The sequence below is a fragment of the Pezoporus wallicus genome, unplaced genomic scaffold (genome assembly GCF_028554395.1).
Source record: "Pezoporus wallicus isolate ANWC-B61680 ecotype Strahan unplaced genomic scaffold, APGP_CSIRO_Pwel_v1 contig_13381, whole genome shotgun sequence".
Classification (NCBI taxonomy): Eukaryota; Metazoa; Chordata; class Aves; order Psittaciformes; family Psittacidae; genus Pezoporus; species Pezoporus wallicus.
This window is the reverse complement of record NW_026637893.1, coordinates 170,064-188,639: the sequence shown is the minus strand read 5'-3', so window position 1 is coordinate 188,639 and position 18,576 is coordinate 170,064. Positions and strand designations below refer to the sequence as shown.

The window sequence follows — 18,576 nt, the reverse complement described above, 5'->3', positions numbered from 1 at the left end:
TGAAGGGCCTCGGGTCCAAAGCATCCCCAGCATCCCCGGTCCAGAGCATCCCAGTATGTGATGTATCCTGAGGTCCAGAGCATTTGGAGCATTCTTATGTTCCAGCACATCCAGAGCTTCAGAGCATCCCGCTATCCAGAGCATCCCTGGCACCTCAAGCATCCTGCCATCCAGAGCATCCCTGGCACCTCAAGCATCCTGCCATCCAGAGCATCCCTGGCACCTCAAGCATCCTGCCATCCAGAGCATCCCTGGCACCTCAAGCATCCTGCCATCCAGAGCATCCCTGGCACCTCAAGCATCCTGCCATCCAGAGCATCCCTGGCACCTCAAGCATCCTGCCATCCAGAGCATCCCTGGCACCTCAAGCATCCTTGCCATCCAGAGCATCTCAAGCCTTCCTGGCGCCCAGAGCATCCCCAGCGTCCGGAAGCAGTGTCCAAGGGCATCCCGGAGCAGGGGGATTTGCAGGGATGAGGAAACACCTGGCTGTGAGTAATGGGGAGGAGAACCTTGCTCCTGCTGATGGGCTCCTGGGAACATCACTCTGCCCTGATCGCCGGTGAAGAGACAGAGCAGTGGGAGAGGAGCAGGAGAGGAGAAGGGAGGATGGATGCACGGGGATGCCTCTTCTCGCCCTGGTGCTGCCCCCTGCCATGATCACCTAGCACCGGGCGTGCTGGCGAAGCTCCCTGCAACTCCTCATGGAGGGTGACTTGGGAGCCCCCAACTCCAGCGTGCTGGGGGAGCGCTCGCTGCTGGTGGGGAGCAGCTGGGTGGCTGCTTTCCTCTGCTTCATCATCCTGCTGACCGCGGCGGGGAACTTCCTCCTCATCCTCCTCATCGTCACCCAGCGCTCCCTCCGCAACACCTCCAACTACTTCCTGGTGTCGCTCTTCATGTCCGACCTGATGGTGGGGCTGGTGGTGATGCCCCCGGCCATGCTGAACCAGCTCTACGGGCGCTGGGTGCTGCGCAGTGACTTCTGCTCGCTCTGGTACTCCTTCGATGTCATGTGCTGCAGCGCCTCCATCCTCAACCTCTGCATCATCAGCCTGGACCGGTACCTGCTCATCATCTCCCCGCTCAAGTACAAGCTGCGCATGACCTCCTGCAGGGCCCTCTGGCTCATCCTGGCTACCTGGACCTTGGCCGCGCTGGCCTCCTTCCTGCCCATCAAGATGGGGTGGCACGAGCTGGACTTCGAGGTCCGGTCCCCAAACGTCACCTCCCGCGGGGACGAGGACCAGTGCCGGCTGCTGGTCAGCCTGCCCTACGCCCTGGTGGCCTCCTGCCTGACCTTCTTCCTCCCCTCCACCGCCATCTCCTTCACCTACTGCCGCATCCTCCTGGCGGCCCGCAAGCAGGCCGTGCAGGTGGCCTCCCTCGCCTCCAACGTGGCCACCGCCACCGCCGAGGAGGCCACGGCACAGGTAAGGTGCCCACGGGGACGCTGCTCCTTGCTGGCACCCGTGCGCCGGGTGCAGGGGGGCGTTTGTGGCTTCTGGAGCCAGCAAAGCCAGGCTGCGGGGGGGATTTGGGGCAACATCCACCTCGGTGTCCTCTGATGCCCCCCCCCGTGTCTTGTCCCAGCTTTTGAGCTGCTCGGGAGCACAGGAACAGCGCAAGGAACGTATTGAAACCCAGGCGAAACCGAATGGAGCTTCGGCTCCCTTCTGGCTGGGTCCTTCCAGGGGGTTTTAATCCTCCCTGACTTCCCCCTCCTCAGTCCTGGCCGCGGTGGGTGTGAGGCGGATGGGGGAGAAGGGGTTTAAACCACGGCAAATGCCAGGTTCCAAGGGAGCCTTTGGAAGCGGCAGCGCCTGTTCCTGCTCCCTGGTGCCTAACGGGAGCTGCGCGATCCCTCCTTGCATCGCTGCTCAGCCTCGGGTGTGTGGCTTTTATCACCGGGGCTTGTTTGTGTTTCTCCAGGAGAAGGTAATTGCCGCTAAATGTAACAGCTTTAATTCCCTATAATGGGCTTTACTGACCTCGGGTCCTGCAGGGAATGACAAACGTAATTGCCTTTAAATACCTTGATTTAGTTCGTTGCTCTCTCTTAGACAAAAGCAGCCGAGGCTCTGGGATTTGCCCAGCTCCTGCACCTGATGGGATGCGCCAGCCTTTCCAAAGGGAAATGAGGAGGGAAGACCAGCGACAACAGCATCAATGTGCCTTTTCCGCCCGCAAGTCAGGGGTTTGGGTGCTGCAAACACCTCGAGGTGCTCGGGTGCTTTGCTCTGTGTGAAACCAGCACCACCCCCGTGTCCCAGGAGGCTCCTCCAGGGAATCCTGGAGTTTCCCCTTTTTAACCACGTTTTCCTTCTCTTTTCTGGGCCCCAAGCTGGGTGCCAACGGGCCCCTGGTTATTTCTGGCAGAGGGCTGAGCTAATGGCTTCGGTTTGGGTTGCAGGGACAGAGCCCTGAGCTGTGGGCTCTGCAGGCTGACATCTCTGATGTCCTGCCTTTAACCACAGAGTTTCTGCTCTAAGCAGCAGCTCAGGCTGCACCTCCAGGGCATGTTTTATCCTCCCCAAAGCCCTGATGAGCCGCGTTTGTCTCTAAAGGAGCAGCCTGACGAGAAAGCCTCTGTTTTCCAGTTACAGCGCTCCCAATGTTGAGGGCTTCTCTTGCCTCCTCTCCCCGACGCGCGGTGCAGTGCGTGCCCCCTCCTGCCCACTGCCCAAAGGGAAAGAACTGCAGGCTCTGCACTTCCCTGCAGGCTGGGGCCGGTGTTCCAGCTGGTGGGAATCGCTCATTGTCCCTTCTCCCTCCCCAGGCTCCCCGCGCCCCGAGCCAGCCCGCGGCCGGCAGCGAGAGCAGGAGGTTCACCAGCAAGCACAGCAAGAAGGCGCTGAAGGCCAGCCTGACGCTGGGCATCCTCCTGGGCATGTTCTTCGTGGCCTGGCTGCCCTTCTTCGTCACCAACGTGACGCAGGTAAGGCTCGGGTGGGTTTGACATGGGGGTTTCAGTCGGTTTTCACTTCGAAACCAGATGGGTTCAGGCTTGGGCACCTGCAGGAACGGCTGGAAAGGCTCCAGGACCAAAGGGGCAAGGGATGGGGCAAGAGGAAACGGCCTCAAGCTGCACCAGGGCAGGTTTAGATGGAGCTGAGGAACAATTCCTGCCCCAGAGGGTGCTCAGGCATTGGAACAGGCTGCCCAGGGCAGGGCTGCAGTCACCATCCCTGCAAGTGTTCACACCCCATGGAGACGAGGCCTCAGTGCCATGGGTTAGGGGTGGCCTTGGCAGTGCAGGGGTAAGGGTTGGACTGGATGAGCTTAAAGGGCTTTTCCAACCTGGATGATCCCAGGATCTCCCTGTGGAGCAGCATCAAGGCAAAGCCCTTTGGAAAGGTTCTGACGGGTTTCTGTGAAAGGGAGGTGCTGCCACGGCTGGGATGGGGGCTGAGACGGGCCCCGCCGCTGACCCTCGCTGTGTGCCCCCAGGCAGTGTGTGGCTGCGTTCCAGCCGGCTTCTTCGACGTCCTCACCTGGCTCGGGTACTGCAACAGCACCATGAACCCCATCATCTACCCGCTCTTCATGAGGGACTTCAAGAGGGCCATGGGCAAGTACCTGCCGTGCTGCCGGCGCCCCGGGGAGCCGCGGCCCAGCGCCATCTCCCTCTCCATGAGGAACTCCAACAGCGGGGCCCGCGCCGCCACGTCCCTCAGGAACGTGCTCACGCTGCAGGCTGACACCGACTCGGGGGTGCTGGGCAACGAGCACAGCCTGCTCCCGGCCCCCATGGGCAGCCTCGGCGCGGAGCCCCCCGACACGGAGCTGCAGCCCCGGCAGCTCAGCACCCCCCTGGCCTGAGAGGGGGTCCCGGAGCTCCGAGTGCTGGGAAGGATCCGTGCCGAGCCCCGTTTCACCGCCCAACGGACCTGCCTTGTTCTCCTCTCCTCCCATCCTGCCTCTGCTCGCCGTCACCAAGCGCTTGTCCCTCTCCAAGAGATGCTCCTTGGGGCCTTTTCTGGTCACTTGGAACCTTGGGCACCACATCTTCCACAGCCAACATCTCCCCGGAGTTAAACCAAGGCCTGGCTTTCATCTCCCACTCCCACAGCTCGGTGGGTCACCAAATGCACTGAGAGCAATGGGGGAAACAGCGTCCCATGACCCACGGGCAAGAGGTTTGGGAACAGAACATCCCATCTGGTTGGAGGTTAATCCCCTTGCCTGACTGGGGCTGTATCGGTGCTGCAGTGAGCAGCAGCACAGTGAAACCATCGTGTTTAATCACAAACTGCACAACGGGGGTTAAACGTGATGCAGGATGCTCAGCACCACTTCCTGGCTCCTCAGCAAGGTGTGGGTGTTTGCCTCGTGTGTGGCTCTGTGGGTATCCTGACAGGAGATAAGCTTCCCTTTGGATTGCATCCTACAGCGTCCTATTTTTGGCATGTGCCCATCATACTTTGACAATCCGTCAATTTTTAGATGATGTGGTTAAAAAAATAGACTTTTTATTCCCTTTGCAGTGAAAATGTAACCAAACATTGTCTTTTAAACAACAATTCCAGCCCCTCCGCAGCCACCAGCAGAGAGAAAAGTGACTAAGGCAGCAAGTGGGCACTTCAAACGTGTAATAACCCAATGAGTGCTTTTAGCAAATCCCTCCTCAAGTGCCTTCCTGACGTAGCGATGGGCCGGGGGCTGCCCCTTTGGAATCAGACTGCTGCCTTTTTCCAAGCACTCCCAGAACTCACTGTTATCCACACAAACCATCCCTGCGGGACCGGATGCTGGAAGAAGCCACCACACACCAAGCAAATTGCATTGGTTTTCTTTCCACATCACCCACGCGTGTTCCAGAACTGAACAAGGGGTTGGTATGAAGAAATCCACGTTTCCTTGCTATAAATGCCCCCCACCCCAGGGCAGGCAGTGCCTGTGGCAGGACTGAGCCCGGGTCCAAACAGCACAAGGGGTCGTGCACTTTTGGTACCTACCTGAGGACAGATGGGGTTTGGCATCGAGCATGAAGTGAGTGCATCTGCCCTTAAACTGCTTTACACTCTGGCTGTAGCTCCAGTGCAAAAGGAGCTGGCAGACACCGGGTGCAGTGTGTGAGGTGACCGGATCAGCAGGCACAGGATGTGGGAGATGGATGGAGAGAGGCCACTTCTTCAAGCCAAATGGTCAAAAGCAGTACCAGGACTCACTGAGCCAGTTCTTTGCAATGAGGTGCTTGCTTGTGGACAAAGCTTCTGATGCCACGGAGGAATCACCGCCCTTTCCTGCAGGCAACACCACTGCCCTGCAAAACAGGCTGGGGGCTCCCAGTCCTTGGGATGTTTCCAAGGCCCTGCTCTGGAATCAGCACTGAGCAGCACCGAGCCCCCTGACAGCAGGATGTGGAGAGAGGAAAAGCCCCCAACAACGTCAGACCCCAAACCAGCCACACTTTGGACTTCAGGAGAAGTCACCTGCAGGTAAGGTGTGCCCAAAGCTCGGGAAGGGAAGGGAAGGTGGGTATTAAAGTAGCTGCTGGGACAGGGAGGGAGGAGAAGGACTTGGTGTGTGAAACGGGAAGCTGCAGCTGTGCTCCTTCCCCTCTCATGAGTCAAGACCTTCTGATCTGGAGGTGTTTCTACACGAGAAGGTTTCTCCTCCTGCCCTGTTCCTGGTAGATGCATTTGCTCGGGCTCAGCAGCAAAACAGGTCAGAAAAGAACCTCTGATGGAAGATGTGGATCAGTCCCACATGGGTTTGGAAGGCTCTGTGTGGTGGCAGATGTAAAGTGGGGTCCCTCCCTCCGGTGTGAGACTGGGGGAGCGGAGAGCGGATACCAATTAGCTCTTACGGAAGGAGGCAGAAATCAAACAGATTCATCCTATGCCAAGTATTAAGCCAATGAAAAATATGCCTGGAGGGACTTTCAAGGCTGGAGAAGTGTGTGAGACACAAAAGCAAAGTCTCTGTGGGTTGCTGGCTTGCAAAGCCTGGGAGGAGGTTTTACAGAGCACTAAAGCACAACCAGCCCACTCTGTTTGCTCTGCTGTGTTCACCTGGGGTCTCCAAGTGTGTCTCCACCTCGAGCACTCACTGCACTCAGCTCCCAGTCGTGTTGATGGGGAAGTGCCCAAGCCGGCACACCAAACCTACAGCAGGCAGGGAGAGGAGCCAGGCAGCCCCAGCCCCTCACCTCCTCACTCAGCAGAGCTGAAGTGTGGGCACTGGGATGTAGGTGCCTGGACACCAGAGCCTGCAGTGCACCAGCTCACATGAAAGCCAAAGCCAAATCGACCACCAAAAGTGGATTTCATTTCCTAGAGCCCCTCTCCTCAATCTGCTTCAAAGTACCCAGAGACACCTCTTTCCCAAAAGTTCCACAGCAGAAACACAGCCCCTGATGGGGAGAACTGCTTCCTCCCAGGACAAACCCACTTTGTGCAAGGAGGGAAGCGCTTCCTGAGGAGCAGGGCTGATTCAGGCAGGAATCAGCCCCTTCTCCATGGGAGATGCTGTGGGCAGCTGCTCCATAAGCTCTGATCCAGTGACACACTGGTGCCATGCTCCAGGCTCTCAGGAGGGTCTGAAACCTGCAGCTGCAGCTCTGCCAGTGCTACCGATATTCCTTTGGGAATGCCAGTGCTTTGGAAGCAGTTTCAGTGCTGGTTGAGCATCTCTGCCCAGCACAGAGCTCTAATGTGCTCCTTCCCCTGCTGCCTGTTCCTTGGTTCCTCCCAGGACAGGGCTGGGGGAATCTGGGCAGTGAGCACTGGCTGGGAGAGCATCACTTGCAGCCCCATCCTCATCCTCATCCTCCTCCTCCTGCACAGTGCCTTCCTCTTCCTGAGTCCTACTGCCCGCTGCCTGCTGGGACTGCCTGGCTGGAGGGGAGGAGAAGCTGCCACTGCCCTTCTTTTCCTTGGTTTTTATGCCCACAGCTTTGAGGATCGTGTCCATTTGCTTCATGTAGTCCAGGTGGCCGTTGACCTGCAGAAAACAAGAGTCCTGTTAGTGGGGAGGCTGTGGGGAGCCTGGCTCAGGCGAGTCCTTCAGCTCAGGAGCCACCAACATCATCAGACTTGGGGTTAGCTCTGAAAGGCTGGAAAAAAGAGGTCTGACAAATGCAGGTGCCATTGATAACCTGAGCTTGCTGCTCCCTGCATGGATTAGTTTTCCTCTAAGGGTTGTTTAAGTGCTCGGATGTTGCTGAGTTACAAACCCCCAGATTCTGGGTACCACAAAGCATAATCTGCCATGGGCAGAGATACCAGACAAGCTGTTTTAGTTCAGCTCCCCACTCTCTGCTCAGTCATGTGCCCTCATCGTGCCTTAGGTCCCTAAAAGCAAAGATTATCTTAATTGTAATATAGTAATTCAATCTCAGAACAGCTACCAAGTGTGTGAAAGGTTCTTGGCTGGAAACAGTGACCTGGCCCACACTATAGGAAACTGGGAGCCTGAGGCTAGCCTGAGCCAAATTAAAGTCAGCAATACACAAACACACACAGTTTTACTGTGAGTGATTGCTGAGATAAGATAAACCCTTCTGAGATGGAGGCTGGAATGCTCCATTCCAGACAGGAGGCAGGAAGGAGAGAGAACCTCCTCTGCAGGTGATTGTACTCCACTGTGAGGGTGCTGAGGCGCTGGCACAGGGTGCCCAGAGAAGCTGTGGCTGCCCCATCCCTGGCAGTGTTCAAGGCCAGGTTGGACACAGGGGCTTGGAGCAAGCTGCTCTAGTGGAAGGGGTCCCTGCCTGTGGCAGGGGCTGGAGCTGGGTGAGCTTTAAGCTCCCTTCAGCCCAAACCAGTCTGGGATTCTGTGATTATTGTTAGATGCTAAAGGCCAACAGGCTGAGGCAGAAGCTGCCTTCTCTGCTTCAGGTCTCCTGTGCAAGGTATGATTTGCATTCTAAGATATTTAAGCATCTCTGGTAAATTCAGTTTCTAGCAAATTAAACCATTCCTGACCCAGGCAGGAAACTCTCTCAGGCAACACCACCTCTTCTTTTCCCAAGTGTTGCTAGGAATTAAGGAATTTCCACAGCAGGGAATGCCTGACACCACATTCCCAGGTTTCCTGCTTCCCAGGAAGGGGCTGCAAAGAAACCCAGCCTCCTCCCTCCTTGCTAGTCTGGCTGGGTCCTTCCCTGCTAAGCCAGCAGCCAGGCTTAGCAGCGCACCTTGACCCAAGCCTAAAAGAAGCCTCCTTTCCTGCATGGGTGGAATTCAAGCCTCGGAGCTGTTTGCAGGAAGCAGTTTCTGAGTGGTAACATTTGGATGCATTCGGGACTTGGAGCAAAATGAAGTTTTTAATCAGCACATTACTAATGCAATATGTGGCTTTAACCAGCCCAGATGGCTCAATGGGCTCTGCCTGTTTCCAACAGATTAGTTAATTAAAATAACCACTGAAGGGCTAATGGACTGGCTGTGGTGTGCATTGTTCTCTGAACAAGGCTGAACGTTTTACTGCTCACCAGGGGGGCTTGGTGCTAAAGAGAGAAACGAGCAGTGTTGGAGAAACAAGGAGGAAATGGGCTTTTTGGGAGGGGTTGGGAAGGCTCTTGTTTGTGTGTTCTGAAACCTCTGCAGTCACCAACCTGTCCTGATCAGCACTGAGGAATTTCTCAGCCTGTCATGTTCTCTAACTAGGGAGAACAAATCTCCTCTGCCCCCCTAAGGAGAAGACTTTTGTAACTCCGCATCACCCAGCAGCAGGAATTCCTCGAGTGCCATGATCACTGGGTATGAGTGGTTCTGAAGGGCTGAACCTTCCCTGTGCTGCTAAAAGAGAAGCTTAGGCCTTCTGAAAGCCTGTCTCAGATGCCTGCTCTAAACGTCTTGAAAGGAAACTCAATTCTGTCTCCAGGATGGCCCAGGAGAGAATTCCACAAAGCCAGACCAAGGCAAGCCCTGAGAAGAATTAAGAGGAGGTAGGACTCTTTCTCTGCTATAGAATATATGTGCCAAATCCAATACTGTGACCTTAAGTACCGAGCCATCAGCAAAAGAACAGCAAACACATTTTCTTGCTGCTTTCAAGCTGTGCAGCCATCCTGGTGGGAAAATGTAGTGATTCCATCTCTTAAAAGCCTGTTTTCCTGTGCTGAATTCTTCCACTGGCTTGGCTGCACAGGAGATGGGATGGGAACATTGAAAACGTTACAAGGAACAATAAAAGCATTAAAGGGAAATAAAAAGTTGCTTCAATATCTGTCAGAACAAAGGGCAGGAGGAATTCTGGAACAAATGGAATAGAACAGTGTTCTTGTAACCAAAGCAAATACATTTATGCTCGTTATAAGGAAATGCAAGCAGTGGGGTAGGTTTATCAGTGTGCATCAGTGACTTCTCCCCTGTGGTATCTTATTTTATGGCTGCTTTGACGCACTGGAAAGCACAAGCTGCCTGTATCACTAATTCTGATGTGGGACAACAGCACTGCACTGCCTGATCTCCAAAGGGCTACTACAGGTGACAGCACTGCTCAGGTGGATCCATCAGTCAGCTGGAAGGAGCAATCAGTCTGGTACTTTGGAAAGGTTTCCATAGTTCAAATCCACCCCAAAGGACCAGAAATGTCATTGAGAATAATGGGCTATTAAAATTCCAACTGAAGGCTTTCTGTTGGGTGCAGTAAGTGCCATAAAGACACAGTTCAGTTTATGGGAGCTGCAGCCCCCTCCCTGGAGGTGAGCTGAGCTGTGATGCTGCTCTCTATAGTGATGGAGCAGTTCTGGGTGGAGAGGGCCAGGGGACAGAGATCAGTGTGTTTGAGGAGGGATGATAACAGGATCATCTCCAGACACCACACAGATCTCTCCATTTGCAAAGCCAAGGCAGGCTGCACATGCGCTGGTGAAGAATAAGAAAAGGAGAATTTATCTGCCATTAGCAGCATGGGAAAGGAAAGACTTCATCATGTCACCCAAGCCCCTGTGTCCAACCTGGCCTTGAACACTGCCAGGGATGGGGCAGCCACAGCTTCTCTGGGCACCCTGTGCCAGCGCCTCAGCACCCTCACAGGGAAGAGCTTCTGCCTTATCTCCAACCTGAACTTCCCCTGTTTCAGTCTGAACCCATCACCCCCTGTCCTATCGCTGCAGTCCCTAATGAAGAGCCCCTCTCCAGCATCCTTGTAGCCCCCTTCAGACACTGGAAGGCATCATGGCCTATCCATGCTCTCTGCTGGACTTCCCACCACACATTCCTCCTACTCCTTTGCTTTCAAGTCCACTCCTGGTTTCTGCAGCAGTTAAACTGCCCAGAGAAAGCCCTGTTCTTGACTTGTGAACCCGCCTGAGCACACACTGTCTGTGCTCTGACTGGAGCAGCTCTGCAACGCACAGATGTTAATGCAGGATGTCATCTCCAATAGCCCATCTGAACAAGCAGCAATCAGTCTAACCCACCACAGCTCAATTGCTTCCTCGGTCTCTGTAACAGGTGCTGTCAAATAAATCTAGCGGATAAATCAGCCTCATTGTAACCATTAGGAAGGTTTTATAACTGCATTTGCTGAGTGGGAGGACAGTTTTTTCTCTGTTTTTTTAATGACAGCTAGCTAAAACCCATACTAATCACGAGAGACATGCAGTAAATGCCTCAGAGGTGAATCCCTGTTCATACTGGAATCTCTTAGTCCTGTTTATACTGAGAGCTCTTAGTCCTCCACTTATTTGAGGATTCTGAGGCAAAAAGAACCAAGCTCTTTGGACCCAGCCCAGTTTTCATCATGGATGGGCTGGGAGATGCCTAAATCAGTAGGGAGGCTGCCTGTATAATACTTTCACACTGAGCACCTTTGCATCACCTATGCTTTGTTATGGTGGCACAGCTCAGCCTTTCTTATTCCTGGCAGGACACTCCTGGGGATGGGATCCTGCAAAGGCATCTGCAGGGATGGAGCCAGTCCCCATTGCAGAAACTCTCTCTGCACTGTACTTGCAGCAAAATCCATCTTTGCTTTAAAACAGATTGCCCCTGAGTGTTTCCTTCCCATTCCTGCTCCTTTCACTTGTCAAATATTCATCAGAGTGTTCTGTAATTCTTTTCATAAAGCTCCATGGTCTGGAAAATGGATCAAGACAATGATACCTCATCAAGATCGGCTTCTCCTCCTGCGGGAGTTGCTTCCAACCCCAGTGCTTTGCAGTCAGATGAAGCAAGTGGAAGTGTCAGCTCCCTCTGAAAGGAGAGCAGTACTGGGCTGTCTGGGTACAGATGCACAGCAACGGAAGACGAGCAGATAGCAGCTCTGCAAGCTTATTCATTTAGAACTGTAAATACTGCAGCTCTGGGGGCACTGGGGCTGCTGCCAGCCAGGCAGGAGGGAGTCTGCAGGGCTCTGGGGAATTCAAAGTCCAGGAAGCAGAAAGTCAACAGAAAGAGGATTTCTGAAGAGAAGTCAAAAAGAGGAGAGGAACATGGGCTGAGCTGACAGGAGTCACCCAATGCCAACACCGCTTGACACCTTTGGCCATTCTTCTTTTCATGCCAGCAACAGATGTCACTGCTCACAAGTGACTAATGGCAACTCTGGGCATGGGGAAGAACTTGCCTCTGGGCACATGTGGAAATGCAAACCTAGAAAACCCAGTGAGATGCAAAGATACAGGAAAAGCAACAGTGCTGGGCCATGTTTAAAAGCCTTTACTACAGCATTTCCTTCTGGGAAGCCTCTAGTTTGTTCTGCAGGGTCTCTATTTGATCTGTAGAGCATTAAGCCCTGTATTTTCTGGCAAGGGCTGGCCATGGCTCAGGTATAACGAATGAAATGAGCAGGTAACAGTTGTGTACTTATAGGCTCAGCAGGCTGGTGTGCCAACAAATCTGAAAGCACTTGAGTGCTTTTGGCTCCAGAGCAGCATTGACAGTGGGGACATTCAAACTGCAGCATCTTCCAATCCACTTTGCAGAGTGAAAAATGAACTAAAACATGAAGATGTGGCAAAACAAGAACTGTGTGTCCAAGATCACTGTGTATATGGATAAACAAGGAAGTTCTGCATGAATTCCTGTGAAAGAGCTCACTCATCAGTGAAGACAAGGCAATGAGATCATTAGTTTGCTTAAGGTAATTGAGTTGAATATTGCTAGACATGTAATCCAGTGGCTTTTCATTAATGACACCAGATAGCTTTGAGGAAGTTGATGTCTACCAGGCACATGGGTGAGTATCTTTCTGTTTCCTGGAGACCTCCAACAACTCATCATAGAGCTGCTGCAATTAGAGACTGGCTCCTGCACCACAGCACCAGTGCAGCCCAGAGGACCAAGGTACAAGGTCTGTGGACTTGTCCCTGTATGGACCTGAATGATGTTGAAGGCTCCACCAAGACAAGGCTGCAGACTGCAGTGTGTTTGAGCTCCAGGCTTCCCAGCTGCTAATCCTACCTATGTGCCCCCTACAGGGCTTGCAAGACACCAGGATCTTTCTTGGAGACAATGGCATTTTCTGTCTCCAGGATGAGGATTTCACAACAAAAAAGTCCTCAAAATACCCAAAAAGAGAGGCAGATTCTCCTTATTTTGCTCAATACTGAGTGCTGGCTGGGCAACAAAATCTATAGTGAATTGTGAGATCAGCAGGGAAGGGAAGCACACAGAGGTGCTCTCTTCAGGATCCCATTCTCCTCTCATCAATGACTGTGAAGTTGCAGTGCTGCAAGCAAAGGAAACACTGAGAAAATCAGTAGTATTACTTACTACAGATGAAAGGTCCATGTTTACCATCCTCCTGTCCTCTAGGTCGACTGGCTGGAGGCCTGCAACATTGATCTGGGCAGAAGAGGTTCTGTACACAAACCCCAGAAGCCAGTCCCCCCTAGGAGCAGAGCAGAAGAGCACTAATAAATCCTGTTTCCAAAGCAAAGTAATTTGTAGAGATCACAGCAGGTTCCTAGGCCATGGTTGTGTAAGTCTGAATTGAATCCTGAGTCATGGGTGTAGCCTCTATTATGTGCAGCAGGTTGAAAAATCTGACCCTTCTATTCCTTTCTGTATTTGCTTAGAGATTGCAACACATTCACATATTTAACCTTTTTAATGTACTAACAGGTAGAACATTCTCCAGCCTGTAGAGAGCTGCCAGCGTGATGAGGCCTACACCACCAATGTTGCTGACATAAAGATCAACTGTGAAGCTCCTCGGGGTGCTCCTGATTTAGAGGTACAGTACAAACACATGGTTTCAATGACAGAATAAGGAAGAGTCTGTTCCCACTGTACAGCATAGCCATAAGTCACTGCAGCAGTGTCAGGGTGGACTGTAGCATGATGAGTCCTTTGGCAATAACCTCCTGGGCTGAGCAACAGTGTAAAATCTGTGCACCTAAACACTGTGGAGCAGATTTAAGCTGTGATGTTTGTACTCTGTGATGGCAGGAGGTGAAACACACCTGCACAGGTGTCCGTTTCTAGCTGCTCCTGTCCACTCCAAGATGGTCTATGTTAGAAGTTGTAAATCTACAGAGAGCTCTGCAAAATCTTTGCAATGCATCCTTGCTACTCAAGCATGGGTTCTTTCAAAGGCTGAGTGAGTCTGACTCATTTGGTTAAGGTTTCCCACTAGGAATTTGTAACCCTGCTGTGAAATGGGATGGGCCAGCTCTGACAGTTGGGTTTCACTCTCTGTGTCCTCTCAGGCTTCAGAGCTAAAGGAGACAAGTCACACTGGCCTGGAGTTCAACAAATTAACCCAAACAACTGTATGAGTCTGTGAAATCGGGCCCACACCTGATCGTGCAGGAATTCTATTCAATGTAACCCATCTGATCTAAACACAGTTACTCCTAAAGTGACAGAACAAAGCCACAATTGGTATGAGTGAGCGACCAGAGGCATCAGGTGAAGTCATACCACTAAATCTTTGTATAATCCTTCTCTCATATCTAATAGACTCACATAAGTTCTCCCTATCTCTCAGCTACGTCCTCCAGTTGCCCTCTTGCTAACTTAGTAACCCTCAAATCCAACACTGAGGGCAAAGTGTAGAACCAGCAGAGTGGTGACAGGCTCCTCACCTGCTTCATCCTGTCTGGGAGCAACAAGCTACAATTTCTACATCGTTTTGCATTCAACATTCGATTCATGAGCAGAGACAAACCAAACTACTGCACATACAGAGGCACAAACACACACACACTGTTTTATTCCAACAGCACACGCAGACTTTGGAACTATAACAAGATCTTTTGGGGGGATTTCGTACTGTAGGAAATGAATACACCAAGCTTTCTGGAGTGAAATTGGGGTTTGTATAAGACAGGCAGGAAGAATATTTGCCAGGGCAAATTCAGTTCCATGCTACAACTGCATCCAGCATTTCTGGCTGCTTGGAGGACCCCAGAAGCACTGCCAAGGAGGCAGGAATTGCCTTTTTCTTCTGTCACACGCAGAACTCCTGTCAGTGATTTGCACCTCCAGGGGCTGTAAAACCTCCTGTGATCCAGAAAGGACAAAAGCAACAATCTACAACCTCATCTTACACCTACATACACATAGAAATACACATGTATGTGTGTACAGAAAGTACCAGCAGCATTTTCAGCCCTCCTTGACCCAGGCTCATGGCTTTATAGGCTGCCTTGACTTGCAGTTACATGTTATTTACTAACCTTCTTGTCTGGTTATTTCTCACTTTAGTTTCTCCATACTTTTAGTCTTCCCTGCTTCATTCCTTCATTTTAATGTCTCCTTTTCCAATTGTGGTGGTAAGCAGTGTTCTGGTCACAATTATCTCCCAGTACAGAGTCATTAGATTTGATACCATCACTTGAATTCTTGATTAGCTTTTATAAGATTGCTTCAGCTGTTTCATGCCTCTGAATCTCCCTCTCCTCACCCAGCACACTCTGCAAAGCAGTGTTAAAGGCTGCTATTTGGTTTCAAGGTAATGTTTCTATTCTTCCCCATCCTTAGTAAATTTAGTACAACTATTCCAACTGTACCTCTTTTGTAAGTAAAATATCTTGGTCATATGGACTATCCTGACCAGAAACTGACTCTAGATATAAAAAGTCATCAATTTGCTTGAGCTCCTTCTCTTGCTCCCCACCAGCAGTCCCTGGTGAATTGTATCTCAGAGCTTTCTTAGATTTTAATTCTCATTCTTTACCTGTCAGTGAACTAAGGGCCCTGAGATTGAAAGGGGCCTTAGAATATGTCAAATGATGCACACAAATACACTGACCCAGCTTTAAGCTGATATAACACAGCCACTGTACAAACAGGACACACACACTGAGCACCTCAGGCTTCCTTTGCATCACAGAGAGCAGAGAGCTGGACACAGACCAGCCTTCAGTGTCTCCTGAAGACTGGCATCCAAAAGGATCTGAGGGAGAGACCCTCAGCAGGAAGAGGCTCTGACACTTGCCATCTCTGGTGCTACTGAATCAGTATACTCACCAGCTGAACAATTACCCACTTACAAATGTCTAAAAGAGATAAATTAATGAAATAATTTCAAAGTGATACCAGGACAATGAAGCACGTACAGACCTGCAGTAACCATTTATGATCCTGCCCGACACCACTTTTGCAATAGGCTTCCAGTACTTGGGATCTCCTTCCACTGGAGCTCCCAGTAAGACCACATCTTCAATGATGCCTTGGAAGTCTGTAAAGATGAAAGTAGAACAGCTCAGATTGAGCAGACAGATCAGGAAATGTATTTTAACACATCCGTAAAGGAGGGGGTAGGTTCTGATGTGTACTATGGAAAAATCATCACTTCTGTGATTTAAAGACAGGAGCAGCAGAAAGGAGGATCTTGAACATCATTCTGCATAAATTGTGTCTGCAGTTCAAGCTGGAGTCAGTAAATGTGAAAACTGGAAATCCTGACATAGTGAAAGGGGGAAGACTGATGGGAAGAGGGAGAAATGGCCTGGAATGGTTTGTATTGGAAGGGACCTTAAAGCCCATCCAGCTCCAACCCCTGCCACGGGCAGGGACACCTTCCACTGGAGCAGCTTGCTCCAAGCCCCTGTGTCCAACCTGGCCTTGAACACTGCCAGGGATGGGGCAGCCACAGCTTCTCTGGGCACCCTGTGCCAGCGCCTCAGCACCCTCACAGGGAAGAGCTTCTGCCTAAGAGCTCATCTCAGTCTCCCCTCTGGCAGGTTAAAGCCATTCCCCTTGGCCTGTCCCTACATCCCTTGTCCCAAGCCCCTCTCCAGCTTTCCTGCAGCCCCTTCAGGCACTGGAGCTGCTCTCAGGTCTCCCCTTCAGGAGCCTTCTCTTCTCCAGGCTGCCCCAGCCCAGCTCTCTCAGCCTGGCTCCAGAGCAGAGCTGCTCCAGCACTTGCAGCATCTCCGTGACCTCCTCTGGCCTTGCTCCAACAGCTCCACATTCCTCTTGTGCTGCTGCCCCAGAGCTGGATGCAGGTTGCAGTGGGGGACTCTCCAGACCCACTTTGATAATCTACCAAATTTGTTTGATTTTCATAAAGGGCACTTTAACCTGGGTGCCCAGGGCATGATTTGCTGAAAAGGAATGTTGACTTGGATGCATAATCAATCTTCCTCTTATCAGACAGCCACAGCTGGGCAATCCACCAGAAATCATGACTGAATGAGAAAATTTGGGCAGCTCTGCTACTTTCCTAAAATTCCAGTAAATATATTAATATCTATTCATAAATCATCTTGGTAAAGAGCTCAAGAGTGATAGCATAGAGCTAAATGAAATTCAGAGTCCTTGGAGGCTCATGGGCATAGCATGCCAAATCCATACTCGCCGGCCCTGGGAGCCCAGCATTCACAAGCTGTGAGCCAAACCATTCCCAGGCTGGCCTTTGCATGCTGTAAGCTGTATGCTGAAGTTTGTGGGGATGTGAAAGTGGGAATGAGCGCATAGCACCTCAAGTTTGGATGGGGAGGTGCTGCCTGACTTGGTTTTTTACACGTAAATCAATTGGTTTCCTTCCCCTGATAGCAGGAAAGGACTTGGAGCTGCATGCAGTGCCTGGGTCTTTCTCTGCAGTGTAAATCCCAGCACCTGCCAACAATCCAAAAGAGCTGCTGTGGTATTATTTCTTATTGCAACGCAAAGTTTGCACCAATGGAGAACAGCAAAGAGCTATTCCATTTTGGTAGTGTAATCTGAGAGCAATAAAGTCCTGTTCCCAGCAATCATGGGCAATGAAAAAGACGCTCAGAGCTTAGCCAAAAAGAAAAGAAACCCAAAGCCTCTCAAATGGCGAGCTTGTTCCAACCAAGGTACTAAATTCCCTGGCCATAGTGTGAACCAACTGAATAAACACACAGCTAATTCATCAGCATCCTGGACATTTGGGCAAGGCATTGGAAGCTTTTGTTTCTCCAGTGCTTTGTACAGCTTATTTCTTGCTTAGAACTAAAATGCTTGAAAAATACACACTTTGAATTGTTGACAGAAACCTGAGAACAGATCACTGACCTCTACAGTGCTGACACTCTTGTTTCCCAGTTTGCAAAACTGTTCCATGATGAAGAACAATAAAAGCTGCACAGGCAGGAAAATGAAGAAGAGGGGGCAAAAAATAAAACCTGTTAAGATCATAGAATCCCAGCCTGCTTTGTGTTGGAAGGGACCTTAAAGCTCATCCAGTTCCAACCCCCTGCCACTGGCAGGGACACCTTCCACTAGACCAGCTTGCTCCAAGCCCAGTCCAACCTGGCTTTGAACACTGCCAGGGACGGGGCAGATTTGCTGAAAAGGAATGTTAACTTTGATGCATAATAAATCTTCCTCTTATCAGACAGTCACAGCTGGGGGATTCCAGTAGAAATCATGATTGAATGAGAAATCTTGGGCAGCTCTGCTACCTTCCTAAAATCCCAACCAATATATCAATATCTATTCATAAATCATGTTGGTAAAGAGAGACCAAGAGTGATACCATAGAGCTAAATGAAATTCAGAGTCCTTGGGCACCTTCTCTGGGCACCCTGTGGCAGCTCCTCACCACCCTCACAGGGAAGAACTTCTTCAGCATTAGATAAATCAGTACACTGTGATTCGTCACCTAGTTTGGTTTCAAGGTTCAGGTTCTGGTGGTAACAGCAATTATCAATAGTTCACTCTACTTATTCACTAAATGCATGGGAATTGTGATGAAGAAGTATGACCAATAACCACCCTATGCAGTAACTTGTCTCTAACGGGTCATTGCTGCATCTTCTGCTCTAATACCATTTTCTGAAAACCTTCTGAGCTCTGGCTTCCAGAGTCATTTGTGATCAGCTATCCCAAAGGTTACTTCATTGCTTTGCAGAACAGTGTTTTCTGTGAACAGCATCTGAGTTTCTGCCATGGTGTTTCACTGGAGAATCCGTGCTTAGCTGTTTGTCCTCAGAAATGCCACTGCCATCTGGATACAAAAGGCTGCATGTCTAGGCCTTGTATTCCTTTTGTGTGAGACGTCCAAGCCCAAACCCAAACGAGTCTCAGATGTCGCAGGTCCCAGCTCCATTCCTTCTGCGGCTTGCGCTGGAATGTGCCTTGGCAATGTGCACTGAACATGCTGCTTTTCATCTCACCAACAGCTCAGCTTTCATAATTCAATTAAGGAACTGAAAGATCACTGTGCAGTGGGGAGCTGCTCTGATACATAATTACAATGCAA

At 51.1% G+C, this 18,576-nt stretch overlaps 2 protein-coding genes across 4 annotated transcripts in view; one reads left to right on the top strand and one right to left on the bottom strand.

The window, feature by feature from the left end:
• Nucleotides 1-368: 368 nt before the first annotated feature.
• On the top strand, nt 369-3,822 carry HTR6 (5-hydroxytryptamine receptor 6). The gene is made up of 3 exons (XM_057408090.1): nt 369-1,433; nt 2,780-2,938; nt 3,451-3,822. The coding sequence occupies exons 1-3, from the start codon at nt 705-707 to the stop codon at nt 3,820-3,822; spliced, it is 1,260 nt and encodes a 419-aa protein (XP_057264073.1). The 5' UTR covers nt 369-704.
• A 2,782-nt stretch (nt 3,823-6,604) lies between these two features.
• Nucleotides 6,605-18,576, bottom strand: part of TMCO4 (transmembrane and coiled-coil domains 4) — a 30,974-nt gene continuing 19,002 nt past the window's right edge. For all 3 annotated transcript variants that reach the window (XM_057408085.1, XM_057408084.1, XM_057408083.1), the window contains 3 exons: nt 15,468-15,585; nt 12,672-12,789; nt 6,605-6,948 (listed from right to left, as the gene is read on the bottom strand). In XM_057408085.1, coding sequence (XP_057264068.1) covers nt 6,655-6,948; nt 12,672-12,789; nt 15,468-15,585 — 530 coding nt within the window. In that variant the 3' untranslated portion in view covers nt 6,605-6,654. The remainder of the gene's footprint in view (nt 6,949-12,671; nt 12,790-15,467; nt 15,586-18,576) is intronic.